Source organism: Brachyhypopomus gauderio, chromosome 10, assembly GCF_052324685.1.
Source record: "Brachyhypopomus gauderio isolate BG-103 chromosome 10, BGAUD_0.2, whole genome shotgun sequence".
In the NCBI taxonomy this organism is placed as follows: domain Eukaryota; kingdom Metazoa; phylum Chordata; class Actinopteri; order Gymnotiformes; family Hypopomidae; genus Brachyhypopomus; species Brachyhypopomus gauderio.
In genome coordinates, this window is record NC_135220.1 from 82509 (window position 1) to 108150 (window position 25642).

The following is a 25642-nucleotide window of genomic DNA, read 5'->3' on the forward strand; positions in this document are numbered from 1 at the left end:
AGAGTGACCTTCTGCCCACAGCACATGGGCGCAGTGCAGTGCGGCATTCCTCAACTGTGTTATCACTGCACACGGTGAAGCGGAGCGCGTGCGCTGCCCTTAGCTCTCGCGCGTTCTGGACAGACTCGGGGAGAATTTGCGCCACGGCTTCGTTATACAGCAACAATATGAGGACCGTCTTTTGTGTCCTCCAGAAGATGAACAAATCAGCACCACCCAGTTAAAACCCTTTTGTGTTGCCTAACACATCGTCGTTTGGGCGGGGGTACGGTGTTGTCTAACGCCATCTAAGCATTTTTACCCAACGTTTTATTGTAAGATAGCACAGCTCACCCACCTTGCCCATGATGTCAAATCAGACCAGTTGGAACAGGTTTGGACAATTATTAACTGCTTAGTGGGCCACACTCTGCCTCGCTCGGCTTAGTTAAGCTTCAGCTCACTGACGAACAAAGCAGTCTACTGCATGTGCTATTCCAGCTCTACCTGTTCTGGCGTGAGGCGTTTTTTGGTTTTTTTTGCCGTAGTATATCCGCCTTTATGCCCGTGTACTTCCTCAGGGTTGCTGCTGAAGTGCACACCAGTGCCATGTTATCAGGCTCAGTCCATCAGAGCTGAACTTTAACTGCTTTATGGTGGTTGGTATCAGGTCTGATGCAACACTGGGGAAGCACGCACAATAGACTCTTTGAAAACCGTTCAAGGTTTGTGCACGTTAGACAGTTTTTATTAGTGTTATTTTGAGGTTTGTTTCTTTGTGTTATGTGTCATTATATCAGTTAATAATTTATGCTGTATTTCACTGTGACTAAACAAAAGAAAGACAGAAAATGCACTATAACACGTTTGTTGTTATTCTGTTTTCCGTTTTTATTTCAAGAGTTGTTTGGATAGCCTTCTCCATCTTACGAGGCAGCATTGGATATCGTGACTCTCTCTAATACTGCCTGGTAATGATGATGATGGCTGTCTTCTGACTTCAGGAGAAGTCACACGTAGCAATGCTGTCTCCCCTGTCCAACTCTGCATCTTGATGGGGCCTCCACTTTTGTCAACGAAAAAGCTACTTAACGTGGACCGCTGGTGCTCAACACCCATCTTACCCGACAGTGCTGGACTGTGTATCTGTTTTCTAACACTGTCTGGTAACGATGTTTGTTGGGTGACCTAATGACTGCAAAGGACTCTCTCCAGTTTACATTTGATTATATGATTAGCATACTAAATACAAGGTACAGTTTTGCTGTTTTCTGTTTTATTTTTGAGTTTCCCAGGTCTTATCTTTAAAGTCAAACCAAATTAGTCTGTATGGTAAATATTATCCCTAAATAAAGGTAGCTTATGCTGTTAGCCCTGTTATCGAAACAGCCTCAGAAGAGAGGTAATCAAGAGGTTGAGGTAATAATCAACACTAGAAGCTCTTTGTAGTCACGGTAACAGTTCTGAAGACCCACATTTGGACTGCCAGTACTGTTTTATCATTATTTTGACTGAAAGGATAAAAATGCCAGATTAGGGCAGGTGTTTTCTGACAGCCTGGATCACTCACACAACCTTTCCAGGAATCCGGGAGGTTGTGACTCCCAGTGCAAAACTCTGTGAGGCTTCTTCCTCTAATTAGTGATTCTTGATAATGATCCCTTGAATCTCTGCTTGTCGGCTTATAATCAGTAGCTTTGTGGATAAGACGGTAAATTAATTTGCCATGTGTGGCTTCATAATTAAGTTAATTTTTTTGGTGGGGGGGATTTCTACTGTGCTTTAGGTTGTAGCAAAGTTATGAGGAAAGGCAAGTGTCATGTAGAAAGGGGTGTCTGGCAGGCAGGAGTGACTGGCATACTGCATTTGTGTGACCCCCAGTAAGCAGGCAGAGGTGCTAAGAAAAAATAATGGACCAGGTCATGAGAAATATCTTGGGGTGGGGGGGGGATTTCAGTGTCTCATTCGCTTCCTTGTTCTTTTTGGCCTGCCTGACCCCACCCAGCTATAGTTAAAGAATACCAGTCCGTTGCCTGTTGAACCAGACGTGCTGAGAGACATTTCCTCTTCCCCTCCCCCGCGCACGCTCGCGGTGGCTTTTGTGACGGTGGGTCGAGTTGTGATTGGACCAGCTTGTTTTACCTGCATGGCACATCCTGCAACGGACACATGAGCTCACCTGAACGTTCGTGACAGGAATAGACTTAATGACAGCCTGTACTCCTCCTCTTCCTACCTGCCCCCCTCCCCCGTGCATATATCTTCCTGAAAACTAGATCACATTTTTCTTGGCAGACTGGACGCTCATGTTTTACATAAATGTTAGTAGAACAAGCATTTACTAATAACGCCTCATAGAGAACAGGTTTTACGAGTGCCCTCCAATGAGTTGAACTTTTCTGTAGTCCGTATTTTACTGCTTTGAAAAACTGAAAATCCTTGTTTACTGTCAGTAAAAAAAAAATACACAGATATAAGCAAATGTCAAACAGGCTTTACAAGCTCGTGTTTGATTAAGGTGGAAAAACTGACCTCACCTATGTTTGCCTGTCTGAGGTAGTTTCCTTTATCTGTGTCACAGATGGATGAAGTTGACTGATGTTTGTTATTCATATCCCTTTCATATTTTTATTTGCCAGTATACCCTCCAGTTTAAGAGAGTCACATTATTTACCTCAATAAAAGAGACAGCAGTTTAGATCTTTCATCTTCTCTTTAGGCTTAACCATATATCGTTTTTCCCCTATTCTGACTGCATTATAAATGCAATGAGGATTTTATTATATTTCAAGGCCACTTTATGAGAAACTTATATCACTGTTCGCTATCAGACCGTAGTGTTTCTGCTCTTCATTTCACGCTTCTTTCTCCTCTCTAGAGCATCAAATCTTCTGTTCGGCGCACCACGCCGGCTGCTGACGTAAGCCGCCCGTCGGAAAGTGAGGCCTGTTGATTGGCGTCTTACCAGACATGGTTAGATCTGGTTATTTGTGTCTAATACTGTCTGGTAATGCCGTCTATTGCGTGCCACCAACGTCTGCCAACCGACGCCGGTTTCTACCCGCATTTGAGGACGCAGGGGATGAAGGGACCACGTATGAAGGAGGCCTTTTCCATTTCCACTAATTCTGCAAAATGCAGAATACAGTCTCGTTCACTTGTTTGTTTTGTTGGACTGGTTTGACTAGAGGAGGAGAAGTAGGGGGTAGTGGGAACCATGTCACCATGGTCTAACCAGAGCTTGAGGTTCTGGTTTAGGTGTGTATGAGGAACTGTGAACCCCGCACTGGAAGACCGCTGACGTTAACCCGAGCTCTTCCATGTGTCATGAGTCAGAGTTTCTCCCTTTCACTTCGAGAGATGATTGAGTCGAGCGTGTCACCCATCAGCCCCTCTCCCAGTGTTGAGCGGAGAGTTGTGTGGCGTCCATTTTGGTTACATTTTACGTGTTCAACGCCTACTTCAATCAGGAATTCATCAAGTGTGACGTGTGTAAATCAACTTTACTCATTTTTTGAGTATAACAATATTTGAGCAATGGACGTAATAGAAATATTTTTTGTCACATGAAGATTACCTAGCAGAATGTGCTATTGTCATGGTAACCAAATTTCATGAAGAGCCTAATCCTTAGTATTCATTGTTGATTGCTGTATAGGTTGGCAGCCTTTCAACCAGCAAACCTGTAGATTCACAAATGTACTACATAAGAAGGTGTTAACATATACACCTCAGTTTAACAGCTGTCAGCTGCAATTTTATGTATGACACTCACTAAATAAAAGAGATATTTTAAAACAACACTGTGCCTACATTTCTTCAGCTCCATGGAGCCAGGGTTTTGCATGGTCAGGTGTACACTGAGTGTTTGTTAAGGGGTAAATCTTGGCCCTACTCTGCTGTTCGCTGGGGCGTTGTGTTCATGAGACTCATCTGTGTGCAGGGCGGAATACCTGGGCCCGGTGTGGAGCAGATCCAGTTACATGGGAACAGACTTCCTTTTTAAGTACTTCATTTTAGCCATGAGATCTCCCAGACTGCCACAGTGTCATTGTGCTACTCTCGTGACCACACTGCCAGTGATCCCCCTGTCTGAGTTAAACACAAGGACATCCGGACTCTCACTTCAGCTGGAAAAGTTCACTTTACACTTTACAAACTGTGTGCACAAAGTTCAAATGCATTCCTGCACTGTGTGGGTATACCCAGACAGATGCACAGTGTTAAAATGGTATCACAAGTGTTAATATATATTCTTACATTATATAATTTATCCTAAAATACATGTCATACCATACAGGTGTTTTTTTGATGTTGTGTCATGATGTTTACACCAATGTCAAACCACTTCTTTTTGATTACCAAGGGGTTTTATTATGTGTGATGCAGAATGAACTCAAAGCCATGGCTTGTCATGCAGTAGCAAAAACTAGCAAAAAAAAGACATTGTGAAAGGTACCAAAGAAGCTCCTTGCATTGTACCTGTTATAAAGACTGCAAAGAGTATGAAACATAATCCTCATTGTTGATATAACATAATAGAAGAAATCATTTTTAGTTCTCAATGACCTATTTCTAAAATGAATACTTTGCCAAAAGATAATAGGCATCTTTTTGGCAGTACTTCTAAAATGGGAGGTTTCCAGTAATTACACCTTGTGCATTTAAGGCAAAAGTGCTTGATGATTATATTTTCTTATATTCTTAATCTTAATTATTAAGATTACTAATTACATAATTACATTTTCTTATAATCTTAGATCTATTTAAATTAAATATTTTGGATTTACAATTTAGCCAAAGTGTTGCAGTAAAGGGACCCAAGCTAGAACATAAAGTTTTTTTGTGTAGCTGGTGATAAGCAAAATATTCTATGTGAATACAAATATAAGTTAATGACTCATTTCATATTTGAAAATGATTTCTACTGATATTTTTACACATTATAAACAAAAATTTTTGAAACATAAAACAGCAATGAGCTAGGGTTTGTTCAGTTAATAGCACAAATAATTTAATGGCATATTCATTGTTTCCTTAAAACAAATAAACAAATAAGCTACAATAACACAGTAAAATCTCAATCAACAGCTGTAGCACAGATTACAGAGCACAGATCAATCTAACTAAACGCAAATGAGATGAGCCCGGGGTCAGGGCAGAGCAATAATCTGTCATTGCGTGACATCACAGACGAATTCCATACTGCCGGAAAGCTGTGAAAGATTCCAGCACCGGTCTGTGCACGCTCAGGTGTAGTCAGACTAGATTCCAGCCAGCTCAGGGTGAGGTTAAACCAGGCTTGCAGAAGAAATGGAGCAGGCTGGCAAGATCATCACGTGGGCTGTGTTTAAACGGTTGTGACATACCTCTATGGCGAATAAGCACAAATACACAGAGGGAACCTCCCACTGTTGATCTAGAGGTCCATAAAGGTATGGCAAGGATTTTCTTACATTTTAACATTCTTTAACAATGATGTGAGAAAACAAGAAGCATATCTGGATCTCCCATGCTCCAGGAAAACCACAGGGGGGGATGTTGTGTTTGGTTGGTCCATGTGAAGATTCTCATCTATAGAGCATTAGCATTGTTTGCAGATGCTATTAAATTGTTCCAAAATTATTAGTCACATAGATGAGCATTCATGCACACACACACACACACACACACACACACACGCGCGCGCGAACACATGCACACACACACACACACACACACACATGAGTTAAATATTGGCTTAAAATTATTAACATAATATGCATAAATATGAATAAAGAAAATATTTTTTTCAACATATAAGGGGTCAGACAAATGTCCCTAAACCATTCAATCATTCATCACACACACACACACACACACACACACACACACATGCGCACGCACGCATGTACACACACACACACACCCCAAACAGATGGTGAGCCTGGATAGTTTCATGGCTGTAAATGCTGTAAAACACGCCTGTTTTCTTGGTACGCCTTCATTCTACACACAGTGTCTATCAGATTGCAGCTCGCTTGCATAGAGTGGCAAACACTAGCTTAGCTCGGCATAATTCAAAATGAAACTTCATATAGGGGTTAAAGATTTACTTTTATACTCACACCAGGTGTAAATATCTTAATCTTTCCATCAAATGAAAATATGAATTCATGAATATTTAACACACCTGTACAATTAAAATTACAAAATGTAAATTTAGGCATCTGTAATGTGCCACCTACGTTTGTATTCTGGAATTACACATCTCTTGGCAGAAAAACCCATAATTTTCCCAAAGAAAGGAACACAACACGTGTTAAGTACTTATTCTACTGACCCTTGCATTCAGCAGAAAAGCTGCTTAATTTAACTATATGTTAATAGAAGTCAGCCTCTCCATAAAACGAAACCTTCCAGGTATAAAGTAAGTTTCATTACGACAGAGGAGGCAGGAGCGGGTGTGGGCGTGTGGGTGCTAAAGGAAGGCCAGAGAACGGGATTATGGTAACTGTCAGTTGTGGCTGGGTGTGCCCATCTGAGTCAACTCCTACAATGAACAGTAATTATTGGATATTTCACTGTCTATGGAGTTATATATGTCTTCATCGCTGACAGACACATACACATGTAAGCACACACACACACACACACACACACACACACACACACACACACACACACACACACACACTATGAAGATGAACTTGGTGCACTTACTTATCGGCGTCATTTTCCATAAGCACTGTGGTGTTAAGGTCATGCTAAATAAAAGATTGTTCATTGTGATACCCGCTCTACCATTTCATGGTGATCTGGCGACTCCATTTCTCTTATTATATTTATGATATATACAGAAGCACTTTGCCTACACATGTGTTGAAGGACTTATGTCTGAAGTACACATCTCTAGAAGTCTTGTGCAATTCACAGCAATACTGTTCTTTTTCTCCAAACAGTAACAGTATAAAACTTCAAAAAATGTAATAGCTGTATTGTATGAGTAGACACCCTTTACTCTGATGCTTTCATGACTGCTTTGCCCACTCTTAGTAACCTACGAATCAGTTTCATGAGACAACACTCTGGGATTTTCAATGAATACTGAAATACTGAAATTTTAGGCACTAGAGTTTGCCAAGGGGCGAATTTTATATTATTTTAAAATACAGTATATATTTCAAAATGTTCCCTTCTTTATTTCCACAACTGCACAATAAATGTTCCATATTTAATTCTGTGGTGCAAACATGCAGCTGAGACTGAGATTTTCATTGAACAGAAGAATGAGAGAAGAGAACAGAGGAGGGAAAGGTTTTGTTATATCTGATGCTGGAGCCCAGTGCCCTGTGGCGTATGTTATTTTACACCTAATTATATACAATGGGTCGAAACCCCCACCACACAAATCCATTATGATTGACACTCCATTCTCATATTACTTATTTGCCAAAACAGTAAGCTTGGCGACCAGTCAGTATTGAATGACTTTAACCTAGAGGTTGGCTTGGCGTGCACAGGGAACCATTTCCTTGAGTATATGTCTATTGTTCTGAGGTTCTGTACAAAATTAGAAACTGTTACCAGGACACCTCGTTTCCTGGCAACAAGTAGTTGTTTACACTTCTCCACATTTGTTCAGTAGAGTACGCAGTCTCTGAGTCTTTGAGGCGTTCAGTTTGACTGCAATCCCACAGCAGCCTGTTTGTTGCACCGTTGCTTTTATGGAGGTAAAAAAAAAAGAGAGTAAAATATCTCTTACATCTCTAAAGTTGGATTAATCATTAGTGTAGACCGTCTGGGACAAAAATCTGGTGAAATCATAAAGACCTTGTTATCTTGGGTAACAACGACTGTTTTAAGTGTGATCACATTTTGCACATTCACGACCAGATTCATTCAAATTGTCATGCTTGAATTTATGCTTATTTCTTCATGTATTGACACATGCTGTCACACGTTAAGCTTGTTATGTCTTTAACAGTCTTTTACCTGTTTTTTCTTTTTCCTGTACCTGCCTTTTACCTATTTTCTGTTTTCCTCAATCCTCTATCTTTTACCTATTTTCTGTTTTCCTCAATCCTCTATCTTTTACTTATTTTCTCTAAACCACGCCTCCGGTTAAACATCCAAGCAGTCAGACTAAGTGCCAAGCTGAAGAGTAACCACACATACATGTAGGCTGTTGTGTATTCGTGCAGGTCACAGGTGGGAAGGTCCTTCCTGACACGACGGTCGGAAAACCCTCATTCCACTCTAGTGATCTGGGTCAGGGGCAGGGAGGAACGATGATGTCAGCAGGGAGCCAGGCGGGGCCAGCCCGGGGGAGAGAGGTGTCTGGAGCTGGACAGGCACGGGGCGAGGGGCGTGTTGGCAGGGACGTTTGGACGGCTACCGAGGAGCAGGTTAGCTGTCCAGCTGCCCTGGGGAGGGAGACACGAGCAGAACCTGTGGGAGAAGATCAAGAGGAGAGAAGAAAGGAGGTGGAGAAGGAGAAGGCTCCTTGGAAGAGGCAGGATGCTCTGGGGATGAGCAGGGAACAGGTGATCCGGACAGATGGAGCTGCACCAGGTGTGTGTGTGTGTGTGTGTGTGTGCGCGTGCGTGCGCATGTACAGTTGAGGGGAAAGACTGTCATTAAATGGTTGTTCAACAGTAGTTATTACCACAGCCAGCCCAGGCCATATGTTAACAAGTCTCTTGAGATTCGCATTGCCCTTCTTCGAGAACATGTTTACTGACAGGGCCGATTTCATTAACCAAATAACCAAGACTGTCCACAGTAAACAGTAGACAGAGACGTGGCTGTACGTATTAATATGGATTTATTGCTGACTTATGTTATCATCTGATTATGGGTTTAATTTAAATTAACCACAGGTGTTTTTCTTGTGTGTGTGTGTGTGTATGTGTGTGTGTGTGTGTGGAAAACAATACCTTTTTTCTGTTGTGTTTTTGTGCCTGGTCAGGCTCCATCTGTTTGCCTGAGCACTGTCTGAGCGTGAGTAGCAGGGCGCCACTAAGACACCACAAAGGTCTGGGGCAGGTGCAGCAGTCACAGAGGGAGAGAGATAAGGGCCCAGAAGGTCCACGGGGGCCAGGACCATTCTTCTTCTTTGGAGGGGCAAACGGTGCTTCCTTGTGAGTGATTGAAAATGGGGAGACTACCTTCAAAATATTACACCTCATAGATACAAATTCAACGTCACCAAACTCATATATAGTCATATACATGAACAAAGGAATCTCTGACCCTCGGATGTTTATGTTTAAAATGATTATTTTAACTGAATTTCTAGTAGCAGTTCTGTATTAGAGTAACATTAACTGTGTTCTAACTGGGATTTAACTGGGATTTTCTTTGGCTAATATTACCGTTGATATGTTTAGAGTTGTGCCATACTGCGAAAGCCAAGGCTGGCAGCGTGTTTATGACAAGACCCGCGAGGACTACACACTGAAGTGGTGTGAACTTAAATCTTCACGCACCTACTACAACTTCAGAGAAGGCGAGTCCATGAGGACAGTGATCTACAGCGCAACGTCATAAGCACTACATCCACATAATTTGCATGCGCGTAATTCACAATTCAGTGTCGTTTGTTGTTTAATGTATTTTTGCTGAAAAAAGATTTTTCTCCTTAAAAGGAAAACAGCTGGTTTTCCAGATCCCAAATAACAAAGTCCTGACCACTAAAATAGGCCTCCTCAACAGTCTACGAGAGTATGACCGGGTCAGCCGTAAGGTCAACCATGGACGAGGGCAAAGGTCAAACACCATACAGTTAAAAATGCAACATTGTTCAGAGAAATATATTTCATGTTTACCTTTTTCACATTTTGGTACGGATTTAGAGCTCTTTAGGGGTTTCTTTTTCTTTAGGAGGATGAAAATCGAGGACTTTTTACCAGACACATTCCGCATGGATGTAAAGGATGAGAGGGACGCTTTCTTTGCCCAGCAAGAGGGTAAACTGTGATTATGATCTAGTTGAATTACTCTGTGAAAATGGCACATATTTATTATATATCAATTATATAACTACATAACTAATGCTACTACAGTACTAACAAATATGTTAATGTGTTAGTAGCTGCAGAAAAGAAAAATCCTCACAATAGAAAGTGAACTACTTTTTAGAATATGATCTAGTGCTTTGCTTTGGTGTGTGGCAAACCTGTTCAAATACTTCATTAAAGGCTGCGTTGAGCAGGTGGGCCCACATAAAGTGTTATGTTCTCTCACTGACACAGTATTATGTCCTGGCAAAGACAACATGTGGATATGCAAGCCGACGGGCCTGAACCAGGGTCGGGGCATATTTCTCCTGCAGACCCCCGAGGACATTGCAGCCTTTAGAACCAGAATACAGAACGCAGTTGACGGCCTAACAAACAGGAAGACACCTTCCCTTACGTCACAGGCACAGATCGTTCAACGGTGCGCACAGTGGGCACCTTTGCAGTCCACCTGAATATGTTATTTTAGAAAAATACATTCATTTTGGATTAAGTTTAAGCTAAGGTCAAATCCAGAAAAATGTAACTGATTTCCTCTTAGGTTTACAGTTTGGTTAATTTATCATTTTAATTTAATATAATTTTATTTTTTATGTATTTTGAAGGTACATTCAGAAGCCCTTGCTCCTTAAAGGCAAAAAATTTGATGTAAGATCATACTTTCTTATTGCCTGCACCTCACCATACGTGGTGTTCTTTCGGCACGGTTACGTTCGACTAACCTGTGACCTCTACGACCCTAATTCCAACAACCTCTCTGCACACTTGACCAACCAAGTAAGCGTCTGAAGATAATTCACTCCTTCCTTTTGCCTCTGGTTGTATACGCTGGAGGTAGGAAATGCTTTCTCCCTTTTAATGAAAAGACTGTCTCATTTTAAATGCAGTATATGCAGAAGAAAAACCCTTTGTACAGCGTGCTGAAGGAAGAGACAGTCTGGTCCATGGAGCGCTTCAATCTCTACGTTAATGAGAAGTTCATGGTGCCCAAGAGACTGCCGAGAGACTGGGTTTTGAGTATTTTTGCAGTGAGTTCTCCTTTCTTTAGCACAGTAAAGCTTGAATAACAGGTTTTATATAATAGACGTTAATTCAACAAATACCATAAATATACCAGATACCATAAATCTAGTATTCATGCAGCTAGCATGTTTAGTATTCAACAAGGCATTTTGTCCATGTGTGAACTTAATTTATTGTACCTAACATATGTAACCAAACGGTAAATTGTCTATGTATTTTGACTACTGTCATTCTTTTTTTACCCTAAAGTTCACATATGTTAGTACTGTAATACAGAGTGACTGTAGATCCACACAATAAAAAGACTGAGAGACTGATTACATCTAAACATCTTACATTCCACTCCTGTTTCTGGACCTGGAGGGGATTAACCAACCGTAAGCAGACACAGGAAGTCAGTATGGGAATAGTTTCATGACATTACGTGTAGTGGTGGAGTCGGTTGCATAATTCCATTATGTAAGTAATGTCGTCATGGTAACAGCAGTTTTCCAAACGTTAAATTCACAAAGCATATTCACAGTGTTAAAAAGGTGAGTTAACAACTCACCGGCACATTTAAACATTTAGTGTGGAATGGTGTGACATACCTGCCAGTCACACAAGGAAACATAAAATCTTTGCACACGGTCAATCATTAACATTAAGCACATAAAATAATTATTTGATTATGGTTTTCAGTAACACATGAATAACACTGTATCCTGCCCATATCCTGTATGCACCATATGATCGGTTGACACTGTGCTTTACTTTTTTGCAGAGATATTTGAAGATTGTATATCAGCCAAAATACTTGAATGTTTTTTTAATTAGGTTAAGGTAGTTTTAGGGGCATAGATGTTTATCACAGACGTATGTAGCCACAGTGCTGATGGTATGGTGGGGGGAATGACAATGGGCGGATGTCAAATCTCCTCAATATCTTGTGTGTGTGTAATTTTTCAGAAGCGAATGCAGCAGATTATGACACAGTGCTTTCAGGCCGTCAAAGCCAAGCTGGAGTGTAAGCTGGGCTACTTTGATCTGATTGGTTGTGATTTCATGGTTGATGAGAATTTCAAGGTGGGATACTGTATTTACACCATGCGTGGTCTGCGTATGTGTGTGTTTGTCTGCGAGTCTGTGCACAGGCAATCCAGCTTGCATGTTTGTGTGTGTTTTCTTTCATGCTAATCTCTCTGAGGGCTTAACAACAGGTTTTTACAAAGACCCAAGAGATTAGTGACATTAATCTCGATAAAGAAGCAATACTACAAAAGTATCTTGTATGTAGTTTGTAAATTAGAATTGTTTTCAAAAATGCTATGCCCTGAAATACAGCCTTTCCACATAGCACATCCAAAATTTTACCCCGCCAAGCAGTTGCCAGGCAACCCATGTACTTGCAGCAGTAAACATGTGGTCCCCAAGCCAAAGATACCAGGTTACTGAATCATTATGCATTCATGTGTTTTTAAAGCAACAACATACCCTGTCAAGTGCTCCAGTTGTGGAATCAAAGCTGTCAATTTTAAATAACCGGATATCTGACATTTTTATAGACATGGCCTAAAATAGGTGTTGAGCTGTGTAGGATTTAGAATTCAGATTCTAAAACCTTAAAATATTAGGAGACATTTTCATCTCTTCAAAATCTTCCCTCAGTATCTTTAGGTAAATACATATGTACAACCCACTGCCCACATAACTGATAAAGTGAGTGGTGTGTGTATAAATCTAAATGTTTTACTATGTCACCTTAGAGAGATTAACAGGTGATGTCATGCATGATTGGTTTAGTCTGTACACTGCATTTGATATAATGGATTATTCATGTGAGCTGATTACACAAGGCCAGCGTGTGTGTGTGTGTGTGTGTGTGTGTGTGTGTGTGTGTGTGTGTATAAGTGTGCAAGTGTGCGTGTGTGTGCAATGTGGTTTTTATAGTCAACATCAAAAACCCAGACTGTAAGTCCAGTCACAGGCTATAGCATAATTTCAGTCAGCAGGACTCTAGCTTTAAGCTGTCCCATACTGATCTGATAATCGGTATCGCAGCAAAGCTGGCTGAGTATTGTGTGGCAAAATTACTACGACAAATATATGTGGACATGCCAGCAACCCTGCTGCACCTGACACACCTGTACCCGCACACCACACTGCCACGACGCTGCTTCACTGGAAACGTTCAGATACAATCTAGTTATACATCTTTATTTATATCGTTTGGAAATTGACTGTCAATGAACAGAAAAGAGGGAGCCTGACTATTACAGAACTTATTCTTTATGGACATAGTCTAATATTATGAAGTGTTTCATTAAGGTATGTGCCCTTAACCGTTTATGTACAAGGTTGGCTTTTCTAATAAAGTGTTGATGTAAGTGTGCCATCTAGTGGTTAGGACTTGATTAACGCAAAAAAGCTAAACACACAATACTTGTTTATGTATTGAATAAATTGTTCATAAACGATTTTGCAAAATTCTTTCAGCACCACAAACAGAATTAAGTTGTTAGGTTAAATTGCAGTTGTTAACATCATGGCTCCACCCCCTCCTGTGCTATGCCTGTGTTATTTGTATGACAAAGTGTGCATAATATTTGCAGGGCTTTTGTGTGCAGGTCTGGTTGCTTGAGATGAACTGCAATCCTGCTCTTCATACCAACTGTGAAGTGCTAAAGGAGGTGGTGCCCAGAACCGTCACTGAAGTCCTGGGTAAGGCCAGCCTAATGCCTCCCGTAACTGTTTAAGTGGCCATATGCATGTTTGTGCGTTTCAGTTAAGTGACGTAGAGTGATTTGAGGTATGACTGAACCAGTTCCTAGCTGTTATGGTAATAAACCACATCCTTCCTCTCTTAGACCTGGTCCTGGAGATCTTCAACAAATGTCGTTATGGGCTGACGCTCTTGCCTCTGAGCAGCCAGAGAGATTTTGTCTTGCTGTATTGTGCTGAGAGCAAGATGGAGTCCATCACCCACCAGAGGAGTAGAAGAGGGTGGCCTCGTGGGACAGCCAGCCTTAAGAAAGCACACGAACCTTCTACCATGACTCCACAAGAGCACAATTTAACCTACAGGAGCACTGTGGCTGCTAAAAGCACAGCTCCCTCACAAACACCTCATCATCGTGGTGTGCCTTCCATGTTCTCCTCACACTCTTCTGTCCGTGCCAGCCCACCCGCATCGAAACCAGCCGAGCCGAGACAACATTTGACCGATGAGACCACTGAGCGTCTGTCTTCTATTAGCGCAAGTACCCCAGACACTCCAGCCAACCCCACTGCACCTTTTGCAGCAGGCCCCTCCTCCACCTCAGGCCCCGCCCTCCGCGATGTCAGTGTTGCGTCCCTATCTGGGTATGACTTAGGAGCAGAAGTTGCAGTCCGCAGCAAGCCCAGCACTAAGGCCAGAGAAGCGTGCCGAAGCCACAAAGGGCGTCCCAGACGCGTGGAGCTCTGCCTCAGCAAGTGCACTTGGCAACAGCTGGGTCTGACCCCTGACCTCAGGATGGGGTCGGAGATGGCAAGGTCGAGGGGGGGAGGGGGGAGGGTTCCCGCTTCACCTACACGCTCACAAACAGACAAACAGAACCAGAAGAGGCACGCAGTCCGGTCACACGATGTGTCTAAGCTAAAGCTTTTATGAGGTGCTATCTCCAAAACAAAAAGACAAACACTTATCTGGGTTCACATTTGAGCTGAAAATGACCAAAAGATTAAAACATTTGCAGAAAGCCCAGACTTACTGTTAATTTCTGCCCTATGTTTTAAAAAATGGTTTTAAGACTAAACTCATCAACAAAGTATGACAAAAGTAAATAGCTATCAATATACCTGTGGTAAACCAATGGCAATCGTGGCTCAAATAACCGCTGTGGTATTTCCTCTTCCATCAACTAACAAATTTGCTGATACAAACACTAATTCAACTGTCATACAGTTCTTTCATCCTCACCATAAACACAAAGTACACAACACTAAACACACCTCATCCCACATGTGGTTGAGGCTTGATGTTGTGACTAGTAGTGTTTATATGTGGCTCCTTAACATGTAATCATCTTATCTGGGTATTACTTCAGTAGTGTTGCAGTCGATCTCAATATCTCCACAGTGTGTCATGCTGGCTGGAGTTAATAGTTTAATTAGTAGCGCCAGAGCAGAGGGGCCTCAGAGACAAGAGTTTGGCAGCTTAGGTCGAAACTACCAAGGGCTCAGTGAGGAAGTCAGTTTTGCCATAGATGCGTCACTGCTGAAGCTGTCAGGAAGAGGAAGAACACAGGGTGCCCTGCACCTCCTGGTAGTCACAGCCTGCTCTTACAATCAGAAGGCCATCTTAACCTAGAGCTGACACACACCACCACATTTTCCACCTTGTTTTGCTCCGTCGGTCATCCCCCACCCCACCACTCCACACGCCTGCCTCTCGAGTGCCCGGGGCTCGGGACGTCGTTTGGGTCAAGGGCCGCAGGGCAGGCGGACCCGGGGAGGCGAGCGGCACACGGGGGGGCAGATGGCCCTCAGAGGGTAGGTGCAGAGAGAGGCAGCTGGGACACCGTGCGTGGAGAAGAGAAGACAGGAGAGGGACCGTGAGTTTGGCAACCATGGGATGCTGCAGTGTGACTCAGAGAACCACGGGCATTGACGACGTGGGCCCGGACGAACTCGAACTGCTGGAGATTGGCGGTGCAGGGTAAGAGCACTGCTTTGGTGTGCTTTTCCTCAAATGTGTACATAATAATCTTTTGGCCAGGCTTGTGGTTACATGTCTGTCAAAACAGAACGTTTCCTGTTTTCAGAGCACTGTTCTTGGAAAACGTATGACGACCTTCAAGGCCTCCAAGGTCTTAAAAAAGAACCCTGTACAGATTTATTCAAATTGAAAAGACTCTTCTCGTGATGTGCACATGTCTAGAGCACGTCTACGGAAGAGCCGTTTCCAAAGGTGTCTCAGTACTCAGTCAATGTCTGAAGATGTAAACGTGCAACGAATGTTCTGTTGAAGCGATGTTATCTTAAAGAACGCTCTGTTAAAGAACACTTTGTTAAAGAACACGCCGTTATGCTATGTTAAAGAATGCTTTGTTAAAGCAATTCCTTATAAAGCAACACATTATCAACCATCAACCTTGTAGGTCTTCTAACCTAAATTGGCAAAATATCTTGGATTTTGAAATAAATGTCAATGCCTGACTCTGTTGTGTAGTAATTATATTTTTGTTATAGAAGAATTTCGAAAGGCAAACCCAGTATGATCTAATAGATATTTCAGCTGTGTTTTTATACTACTAAATTGTATTATTTAAATGAAGAAGGTCAGCTTGTATATAGCTACTATTTCCATCCCGTCTAATATAAATAAATAAATACAACATGGCTTCCTTTGCATGGGAGGGAGCTGTTTGGAAGCTAAATAAAGTCTCTTGCACCATAAATGGAGCTGAACTAATACAGCAAGGCTAATTGAAATAGTAAGGCGTTTTTGAGGAGTCTTACACAGGGATGGGCGCCTCAATCCTCTCAAACTGTAGGGATTAGCGAGGCGGGTGATCGTACAGTGCGTATTTACAGCACATGCGCAAACTGCTAGATGATATGGCACCACACCCGCTGGAAATGCATCGGTGTGTGAAGGCAGCATAGCCTGGTCCAACTAGTGTAGATCTGTGTTTACAGCGTAGAAGTTGCGGAACTTGTCGAATTAGCGCTGGGGCTTAGAGGAGAGAGAACGAGTCAGTGGTGAGTCAGTGGGCCACAGTGACCCTTCCTTACCACATCTGCTTATAGCCAGTGAAGTGACGGCAGGCAGTCATGACTCGGCGACTGAATGAACAGATTAAACATGGAACTTCATGAAAGTTACATGGTTTTACATACCGCTGCATCACTAGTCATTTGACACATCCACTGATAACATGAACTAATACCAGTTACGTTAGTATAATGTCTAACAGTTACAGGGTCCATCCAAAATCACATCAAGCTCATTGTGCTCATTGCAGTTCTTATAAATCAGTGTTATAATCTGGTGGGATTACTCCTGTAGTAAAAATGCTGTGACGTTGCAGGATTAAGACGCGTCACCTCGTGTTTTACAGGGTGTGGAGTCTAGGCGAGAGCAAACAGAGCGTTTCCACACGGAACCAGACAGAGGAACCAGCTCGGCACCGTCCACCTGTCCGGCGACCCGAGCAAGAGGTAGGTAGGCCTGGGGGGTGTTAAAGTTAGACACGCTGGCTTTTACATTAGTCTTGAAGCAAATCAATCACACTTAGTTTAAAGTAGGGGTGGGCATAGATTAATTTTTTTAATCTAGATTAATCTCACTGAAATCTTGAAATTAATCTAGATTAATCTATATTAAAATGGCTCATATGCGTGCTACCCAAGTAATGACTAAGTCAGTTTTTGAGATAGGGTTTCTTAATACAGAGGGTGCATTAGACCAGGGGCTCATCTCCTGTTTCCAAAATGCATCAATGACTGCTTGAGAAAGCTGATCTATTTTGATACTTGAAGAAAAAAATACATGCTCAATAAAATGTAGGCTACTCGTGTTCAACGGTTTATTCAGTTAAACATGAATTTGTAAGCCTACATGCTGTACATTAAAAGTGGTTGATAACATGTTTATTCAGCTAAACATGATATTTGAAATGTAAGCCAACATTTAGTAAATTTAACCTCACGGATGTAATTTGGGGTGGACTTTTTCAAAAGCCGGTTTTGGTCCTCTGCAGTTTTAACGGTTAAAAAGAAATATTTAAATAGCGACGAATCAAGCGCTAGGACCATGCAGAAAACGACCGCTCCGAGCTCCGCTCCGGTAACACTTTACGTTCCTAATGAATTTTCCATGAAGCAAACCTGGCGACTTCGTGGCTGCATCCATGTAAAAACACATACGATTTGTAATTCACAGGTTTGAAAACTCGTTCTCGCCCCTACTGTGCAATTTGGTTAAGAATACAGCCGAGCTAAACTATCAAGTTGAAAGTCATCATAGTTTGCTTACCCATTTTGACCCAGTTCCCAACCCAACTTTAGAGAGGGGGTTCAGTCCTCGTTTGGCATGTGGCAACAGGAAGTGACACCTAGCGGCATGTGCCACAAAATACGCTACGGCACACGCCGATCAGCATTGACACATGCCGATTATAAATGACATGTGCCACAAAATCGTGGCACTTAGTGTGGCTAGTGCCACTCGATTTTGGCATTCGCTTTATGTTTGGTGAACGATTCTAGCCGATATCCGGCTACCTAGCTCTAAATTAAGAGTTTTTATGTTGTTTGACGATATCATGTCGAAGTTGGATTATAGTGTGCTACACTGGTAACAGTTAACGAAGACATTATTAAAGGATTTATTATATTTCTCAGTGTATGCTCATGTTGTTCATGCTATCAGTGTATTATAAACCACTGCGAGCGAGTAGCACCGCTGAATAAAATCTGCACCTGCTACGCGTCACCCGTAATCGGCACATGCCGATCAGAAGTGGCCACCACAAATGTAACCGTGGTTGTGGAAATGAAGATTTGTTTGTCAATTTGTCTATAATTATATATATGTCTATATAAAGAAAATTACATTGTACATTAGTGTAACCTGTGAAGTGGTGTCACAAGCCTGAATACAGATAGTTGCTAATATACAAATAAGTAATTGCTCAATGAAACAAAGTAATGTTCATTTACTTTAAATGTTTTTAATAAGAAACACTTTTCAGTCATAATGAAATGAAAATGAAATGTGCCATATTTGTCAATTGTGATATTTTTCACCACAATCAAAATTTGTCCTCCACATATACTCATCTGTGCAGTTAGAACACACACACACACACACACACACACACACACACACACACACACACTAGTGATTACTAGGGGGCTGTGGCGCACACATGCCCAGAGCGGTGGGAAGCCCTAGCCTGATGCCCGCAGAGCAGTTGGGGTTAGGTGCCTTGCTCAAGGGCACCTCAGTCATGGCCTCAGGTTTGGTAATCGAACCCACAACCCTCCGGTCACAAGACCAGTTCCCTACCAAAGGACCATGACTGCCCCAAACAAGCAATCCCTGCCAAGTCTTGAACTTGGATTTTTCACCCACAGGGTGAATGTGTTCATCAGTTATACCCACGGACGTAGTTTTGGGGGGGGACATGTCCCCCCCACTTTTTCAAAAGCCGGTTTTGGTCCCCCCCAGTTTTTACAGTTAAAACCAAATATTTAAGTAGCGACGAAGTCATGTCCCCCCCACTTTTTAACGGTTAAAAAAACAATATCCAAATAGCGACAAATCTAGCACTAGGATCATGCAGCTCCGAGCTCCCCCCCCCCCCCCCCCGCTCAACAATTTTTGTTCACAGCGCTCAACAATTTTCATTCAACCCCCCCCCCCCGCTCAACAGTTCGCCACCCCAGGTTGTGTCCCCCCCACTTATGAAATCAAAACTACGTCCATGGTTATACCACAGGGATTTTCTTGAGTGTGTGCTTGAGCCCTTTGTTGCAGGATACCTGAGTGGAGATGAAAAAAAACTGAAAAACAGAACTGGAAGTTCCAACGCACCGGTTTATTAAGTCCACTGTGAGGAGTGCCTTCAAAAACCCAACATACATTAATAGAGAAAGGGGAACAAAAGAAAACAAGTCAACATAAACTAATCAACTCAGTACACATGTATGAACAAGGCCCTAAAACCCATCTTCACTCCAAGCCAGCTCTCTCTCTAATCACTCTCTAATCAGAGTTCTGCCTTTTACAATCCCATTAGCCTATTGGCTTCAACCACCCACAACTTTTAAAATGTACAAGTTCTAATTACATGTATCTATTTTAACTTAACTTAAACATTTTATTAATTTAATTTAACTTAAACATTTTATTATTTAATCGATAATAAATTTTATTAAATTTCATTTTAGTATGAATATAAAACATTTAATATAAAAACATTCATGCTGGAAACTTAACCCCTTTAAACCCGGAACCATAAAAGCAGGTCCTCTCCCCCAGGCTCAAACATGGGAAATGGAACATTCCACTTACCACAACCTCAAGACTACATTACCCATCAACCCCCTGGGCTCAGGTCCTTTGACCTGTAGGAGGCTGCCAGCATGCTGGAGTAAACAGGGAAGTTTAACTAATTTCAAAACCCACAATAAACAGTTAAATATGCATGGAATATAGTAATCCTCTACACTATCAGTTGGCCACCCTGAATAGTGCAAGATAATCACAGTTGTTTATTTGTTTTTCAGAGTCCTGACAAGGTCCAACTAGTGTTTGCCACTGCAACCCTGTGGGTACCAATAAAAGAGTCTTTAAAACTTTGAGGTCGTCTTGTGGTTCTGTCCATTACAATATCTCACAGAATGGAACGGACGAGAGCTCCGTTACACCCTTCCTGCAAATATTATTATTATATAAAACATATATACATTTTCAAAGTAACATAAAATTTCATTGAACAATGTCTAGTTAAGGACAAAGTTTAGAATATGTGAATACATAGAAATTTTCTCTCACTAGAATAATAGACAAATTGACAAACAAATCTTCATTTCCACAAATCCTACACATGGCACTTTGGCCAGCATAACAAGTGGTTTTCAAGTGGCTGGTGACATTGGCGATGGTGGGTGCCACTTCTGAGAGGCCGGTTACGTTTGCGGTGGCCACTTCTAATCGGCACATGCCTATAACTGATCCTCATGCGGGTGACGCGTAGCATGGGCAGATTTTATTCAGCGGTGCTACTCGCTCACACTGGTTTATAATACACTGATAGCATGAACAACATGAGCATACACCGAAAAATATAATAAATATTTCATATATAAGGTCTTCGTTAACTGTTACCAGTGTAGAACACTATAATCCAACTTCGACATGATATCGTCAAACAACATAAAAACTCTTAATTTAGAGCTAGGTAGCCGGATATCGGCTAGAATCGTTCACCAAACATAAAGAAGATGCTAAAATCGAGTGGCACTAGCCACACTAAGTGCCAAGATTTTGTGGCACATGTCATTTATAATCGGCATGTGCCACTAAGGTGTCACTTCCTGTTGCCGCATGCCAAACGAGGACTGAACCCTTACTGCAACTTTAAGAATAGATTAACGGCGATAATTTTTATATCGCCCGATAAGATTATCAAATTAACGAACGCCGTTAACGGCCCACCACTAGTTTAAAGTTTTGGTTGCAGGGCATTATGCAAACATAATGGTCAGATTATTATATTTCGCTGCATGTGTCACTTAAGGTGCCACATCCTGTCACAAGAATAGAAGTGTGATTAGTGCAGTTATGCAGCACGACTACTTCACCACAAAAACTTTGACGAAGCAGATGGGATCTGTGGTGAATGAAGTATATACAGAGATACGGAGCAGATCAGGATAAAAGCAAAAGTGCTTTTCTGCATTTGTCACCTGTAAGGTGTCGCTGTGGGAATGGAGCCGAGATGAACTCCACCGAAGACTGTACACTCAGCCAGTCAGAGAGTGGGAAGGCCAAGACCTGCACAGTTACGGAGACATCATCTTCTCCTCACGCTTATCTTTACACAATGGCTCGACAAAGGTACCAGAAACAAGAGTAACAAATGCATGTGTTTATTTTCATATAAACAATTTTATCAGATAAGTACAAATCCGAAATCCTTGTGGGGCTACATCCAGTAAAAGATTTTGAAACTAGAGGACATCGTTAAAAGGTTCTAAAACACAGAAGAGATGACCAGTTGCTGTTCGTCCGTCTCAAACTACTCATTTTAGATATCTAAAGAACTTAGGTTGGTTTTCATGACCTCGATGGCCTAAATGAATCACATTTTATATGTATTATATATTTTTTGCCCTCATCAGGTGGGTGAAAGGTATGTGGTCCTGTTTTCCTTTCATTTACTGATCCTCGCTCTGGACAACTTGAACCAGAATTTCATTTATGAGGTAAGTTGTGTCTGTGCACAGTGAACACAGAGTTGCAGTGCCATTCAAGATCTCCCAGTTAAGTCTGCCTGTCTGGCCTCTCTGCAGGGCATTCTTCCTCTGTCTGCAATCAATGTGCAGTGTATTCCTCAACAGAACCCCTCTGCTCCACCCATGTTTGAGATTACTGGTGAGTTTTACGTTGTTATGTGATACCAAATAAATAAATAAATAAATAACGTGGAAGGATGCATGCTGCAAGACCTTACTACACGATTAGGATTCACTGATGAGATGCTGAATTGACTGGGTTCTGGTTGATGTGACTGCACAGGGCCCATGGTGGATTCCCGGACCTTCGTCTGCGGCAGTGCAGCCGAGAGAAACGGCTGGTTAGAGAACATAGAGGACAGGAGACAAAAGTCTCTGAGACAGCAGCTGAGCCCGTCTCATAGTGCCCTGTCCTACCTGGTATGGACACATGGCCACACCTTCCACACCGCATCTTGGGAATACAGCGCTTGTTACTAATCTCCTCGGACAGCCTGTACGAGCATCAGGGCACTAAATTGTATAGCATGTACTTAGAGGTCAGGAAATATAATTCAAATGTTTGCATATGATGCCTAAATATAACCAATGATTGCTAACTAGGTTGTTGAACAGGAAAGAGACTTCCATAAAAAGCAGTACAGTCTCGGTCATGAATCTACTTGACAAAATTTTACTTGGCTAAAAAGCACCACCCAGAGGACAAATGGTGAATAACAACATGTTCAATATATTTTAATCGTACCTTAGACGCACTGCTTCAAATTTAAGATTTGTCGTCCGCCATGTTCTTTGGCGCCAAAAATGACCAAAACCTGCGGAGTCTATAAAACGGATAAAGAGGACTAACTACAACAATAACTCCGCTATTGCAGCTGCCTTGTAATGAGAGATGGCAGAGGGAAGAGCTGAAGAGGTTCTTACTGAGGTGTCCCATATGGCAGTGGGAGGGAACACCTATCCAACACATGGGCCAACCTTCCTATCTCTCCTTGGTACACATCAGCAATATACAGAGACAGGCAAGTCAGAGACACTGCCTGTGTGTGTGTGTGTGTGTGAGAGAGAGAGAGAGAGAGAGAGTGTGTGTGTGTGAGAGAGAGAGTGTGTGTGTAAAGATGACTGGGTTGGTTGTTGCAGGGCTCGCAGGAGCGTCTCTTTGTGCTGTTCCCTCAGGACCTCCTGATTCTCTCTGTGGACAGTCAGCGTGTACATGTGAAGTATGAGGTAATAAGCTTTAGAGATTGAAGTAAAAAAGGAAAAGAAACTGTGAAGCTACCTAAGTAATAAGAGCATGACGTTAACAAACGCGAATGAACACATTCTTGAGTCTGTATTTGTAAAAAAAAGAGCTCGAGACTTGCAGGCATTTACTTACCCAAAACAAGACCTTTATGTCATCTGAAATAAGTTCCTAAGTTGTGTTGTTTACTTGTGATCTGCAGTAACTGTTTATAGTTATTCTGAATTTCTGAGTTAGTTGAGATTGCTTACACTGCAGGGCCGTCTTCCCCGGAGGAGCATGGGAGCTCTGGAGAGCTCTGCTTTGCCTGGAAGATTTGAGTTTAAACTAACAGGTGTGTTTAATAACTCTCACTTTCACACTGGAGTCCACACAAAGTAGCTTAGATCAATCCCTAGATCAGTTAGCTACAATAACTACAATATTTAGCTCTTGACACAAGAGCCCAGGATTAATTAGAGGAAATGTATTGCAATTGTTCCAGAAATTTTGTGATTACTCAGAAGATCAGTAGGAAGGCCCTAGAGAATTTCCATGTTGACACATTTAAAATATACTGCAACTGCAGCTGAAAATGTCACAAGGCCTGATGTTCTTAGCAAGCTTGTCATAAAGTGACCGCTTGAGTGCATCTGTAGAACTTCAGAACAGCTCGCAGGGCTGCGGTGTCTCCTGCACTCCCTACAGGACTAAGGATGAAGCCCATTCTTCTTGAGAAGGGGCCATCGCCCTTGACTGAGGGATCGCCCCTGATGTTTGCTTCCAGTAGTCAACACTGATTGGCTGGATCACAGACAGGTCATTCAGTGACAGGGCATCTCTTCAGCACAGTTTGAGCTCTGTGGGGAACTCTGTGCTATTTCATTGTCCTTGTGTGTAGTGTTGATTGGACGCATGGTAGTGCATGGTGTTTTTCTTTCCATTTCACACACAGTTTAGAAGAGAACCCAGGAAATGGTTCAAGTGTTGCTCTGAGATTTTGCACCTTTGCTGTCCAAAGTGCCCTGCTAGACTTTCGAAAATCTAGGAAAAAATGACATGACAAACCACTGGGCACCCATTAGGTGGCAAAATAACAAACAAAATAACAAATAAACAACTTAATGTGCAAATCTCTGAAATTATTGAATTAGCCTGCTTTTCAGGGCAGAGAGTAAGGGATAAACAGTAGATTAACAGTACACCTTCAAGACTCTAAAGTGGAGTACACACCCCTGACCCAGGCATTGGGACCACAATACACCTGGAGGACCTGGGTGGATTTCTAGACAGGACTGTGTGCCCCCTTAGTAAGCACAATAGTTTCTTCCCTCATTAGTTGTCTTGCCTCGGTTTGCTGAACCCCTGTGCTACATTACCCCTGAGATAGCATATTACACCTTGATAATGACCTTCTGAATCAAAGCAGGTGCATTAATTCATGCAAAAATGTATAAATGTGGACAGTATGGAGCCCCCAAGACTGGTGCTGTTGTAAAAAAACAACTATATGAGGATAATGATGCATTTATTGCCTTGGTTTGTTTTTATGTATTTGTTTGTTCAGGGGAATTGATGGAACCTTTGTTGGTCTCGTGTGCTTATCCAGAGGACTATCAGAGCTGGATCTTCCAGTTACAACAGGTACAAATGCTAATTTTCAATTAAAATGTAGATGCAGCAAAATGCAGAACTGTCAGCACTAAACTCCTTCAGTAGTGCGGAGGACGAGTGTTATCGTTTTAACTTTCACGTTCTTCTTTTTTTCCTACCAAGCCTGAAAAGGTGACGCAAGCGTTTCCCAGCCATGCGACTCCACCTCTCATACCAAAGAAGCGCAGGAGCTGAGGAGAAGCGTAATCTTCCTCTGCCTCCTACCACAGATGGAGAGGAGTGACATTGCTGACAATTGCCATATAGGACGACTGTGTTCTGGTGACCTGCAAGGTTGATTTCAATGTGCGGTCTGTTGCCAGTGCAAAAATATGCTTACTGTACATAAATGCTTAGTCTTAAGATTATTAATTATCAATTAAAAACAATGTTCGGATTTGAGTGGGATGTGTGATCGGTCCTGGTCCAGTGGAATGTGTGTTCTTTCATTAAGTACCCACCTGCAGGCTTTATACAAAGCATTATTGTCTCAAATATTCTCAAGTACAAAACGTCTGTCCGAGATGTAATAAATTACTGTAATTAGAGGAGCATTCCGGAGTCACAGCAGGTCTCCGTTGTCTTATTAACCACGGCCCCTATTCTTTAACTGTCACCGCTCTGATTTAAAATGGTTGCAAACTCAGTGAAACCACTCCAGGTCTTTGGTGTAGGTGTCACAATAAATCTATTGAATTTACCTCGTGCCCAGCCCCTCTTTCCCAGGCCAGAGCTATGGGGCGAGTCAGAACCAGAACAAGGAGTGTGTGAGTGT

At 42.1% G+C, this 25642-nt stretch overlaps 2 protein-coding genes and 1 long non-coding RNA gene across 8 annotated transcripts; 2 read left to right on the top strand and 1 right to left on the bottom strand.

The window, feature by feature from the left end:
- Positions 1-7576: 7576 nt before the first annotated feature.
- ttll10 (tubulin tyrosine ligase-like family, member 10) lies at positions 7577-15081 on the top strand. Of its 3 annotated transcripts, none has more exons than XM_077018371.1 (12): positions 7577-7691; positions 8222-8532; positions 8930-9101; positions 9351-9469; positions 9609-9729; positions 9844-9929; positions 10215-10401; positions 10586-10628; positions 10877-11008; positions 11952-12068; positions 13610-13703; positions 13850-15081. In XM_077018371.1, the coding sequence occupies exons 2-12, from the start codon at positions 8250-8252 to the stop codon at positions 14632-14634; spliced, it is 2139 nt and encodes a 712-aa protein (XP_076874486.1). In that variant the 5' UTR covers positions 7577-7691; positions 8222-8249; the 3' UTR covers positions 14635-15081. The 3 variants fall into 3 exon arrangements, with proteins under 3 accessions (XP_076874486.1, XP_076874485.1, XP_076874484.1); XM_077018369.1 differs by having other exon boundaries at positions 7584-7691; positions 10586-10757; positions 10868-11008; XM_077018370.1 differs by lacking the exon at positions 11952-12068 and having other exon boundaries at positions 7583-7691; positions 10586-10757; positions 10868-11008.
- Positions 8273-18107, bottom strand: LOC143524970 (uncharacterized). Its single transcript, XR_013133539.1, has 3 exons — positions 18004-18107; positions 8898-9098; positions 8273-8409 (listed from the first exon to the last, which is right to left on the bottom strand). It is a non-coding gene; the product is annotated as an uncharacterized LOC143524970 (long non-coding RNA).
- On the top strand, positions 15260-25567 carry LOC143524969 (putative pleckstrin homology domain-containing family N member 1). 4 transcript variants are annotated; one of them, XM_077018373.1, is made up of 11 exons: positions 15260-15681; positions 17087-17186; positions 21451-21594; positions 21879-21962; positions 22050-22131; positions 22276-22412; positions 22868-23014; positions 23133-23219; positions 23473-23569; positions 24782-24858; positions 24991-25567. In XM_077018373.1, the coding sequence occupies exons 1-11, from the start codon at positions 15593-15595 to the stop codon at positions 25060-25062; spliced, it is 1116 nt and encodes a 371-aa protein (XP_076874488.1). In that variant the 5' UTR covers positions 15260-15592; the 3' UTR covers positions 25063-25567. The 4 variants fall into 4 exon arrangements, with proteins under 4 accessions (XP_076874488.1, XP_076874490.1, XP_076874491.1 ...); XM_077018375.1 differs by having other exon boundaries at positions 23169-23219; XM_077018376.1 differs by having other exon boundaries at positions 15261-15681; positions 23169-23219; positions 23494-23569.
- The last annotated feature ends 75 nt before the right edge of the window (positions 25568-25642 follow it).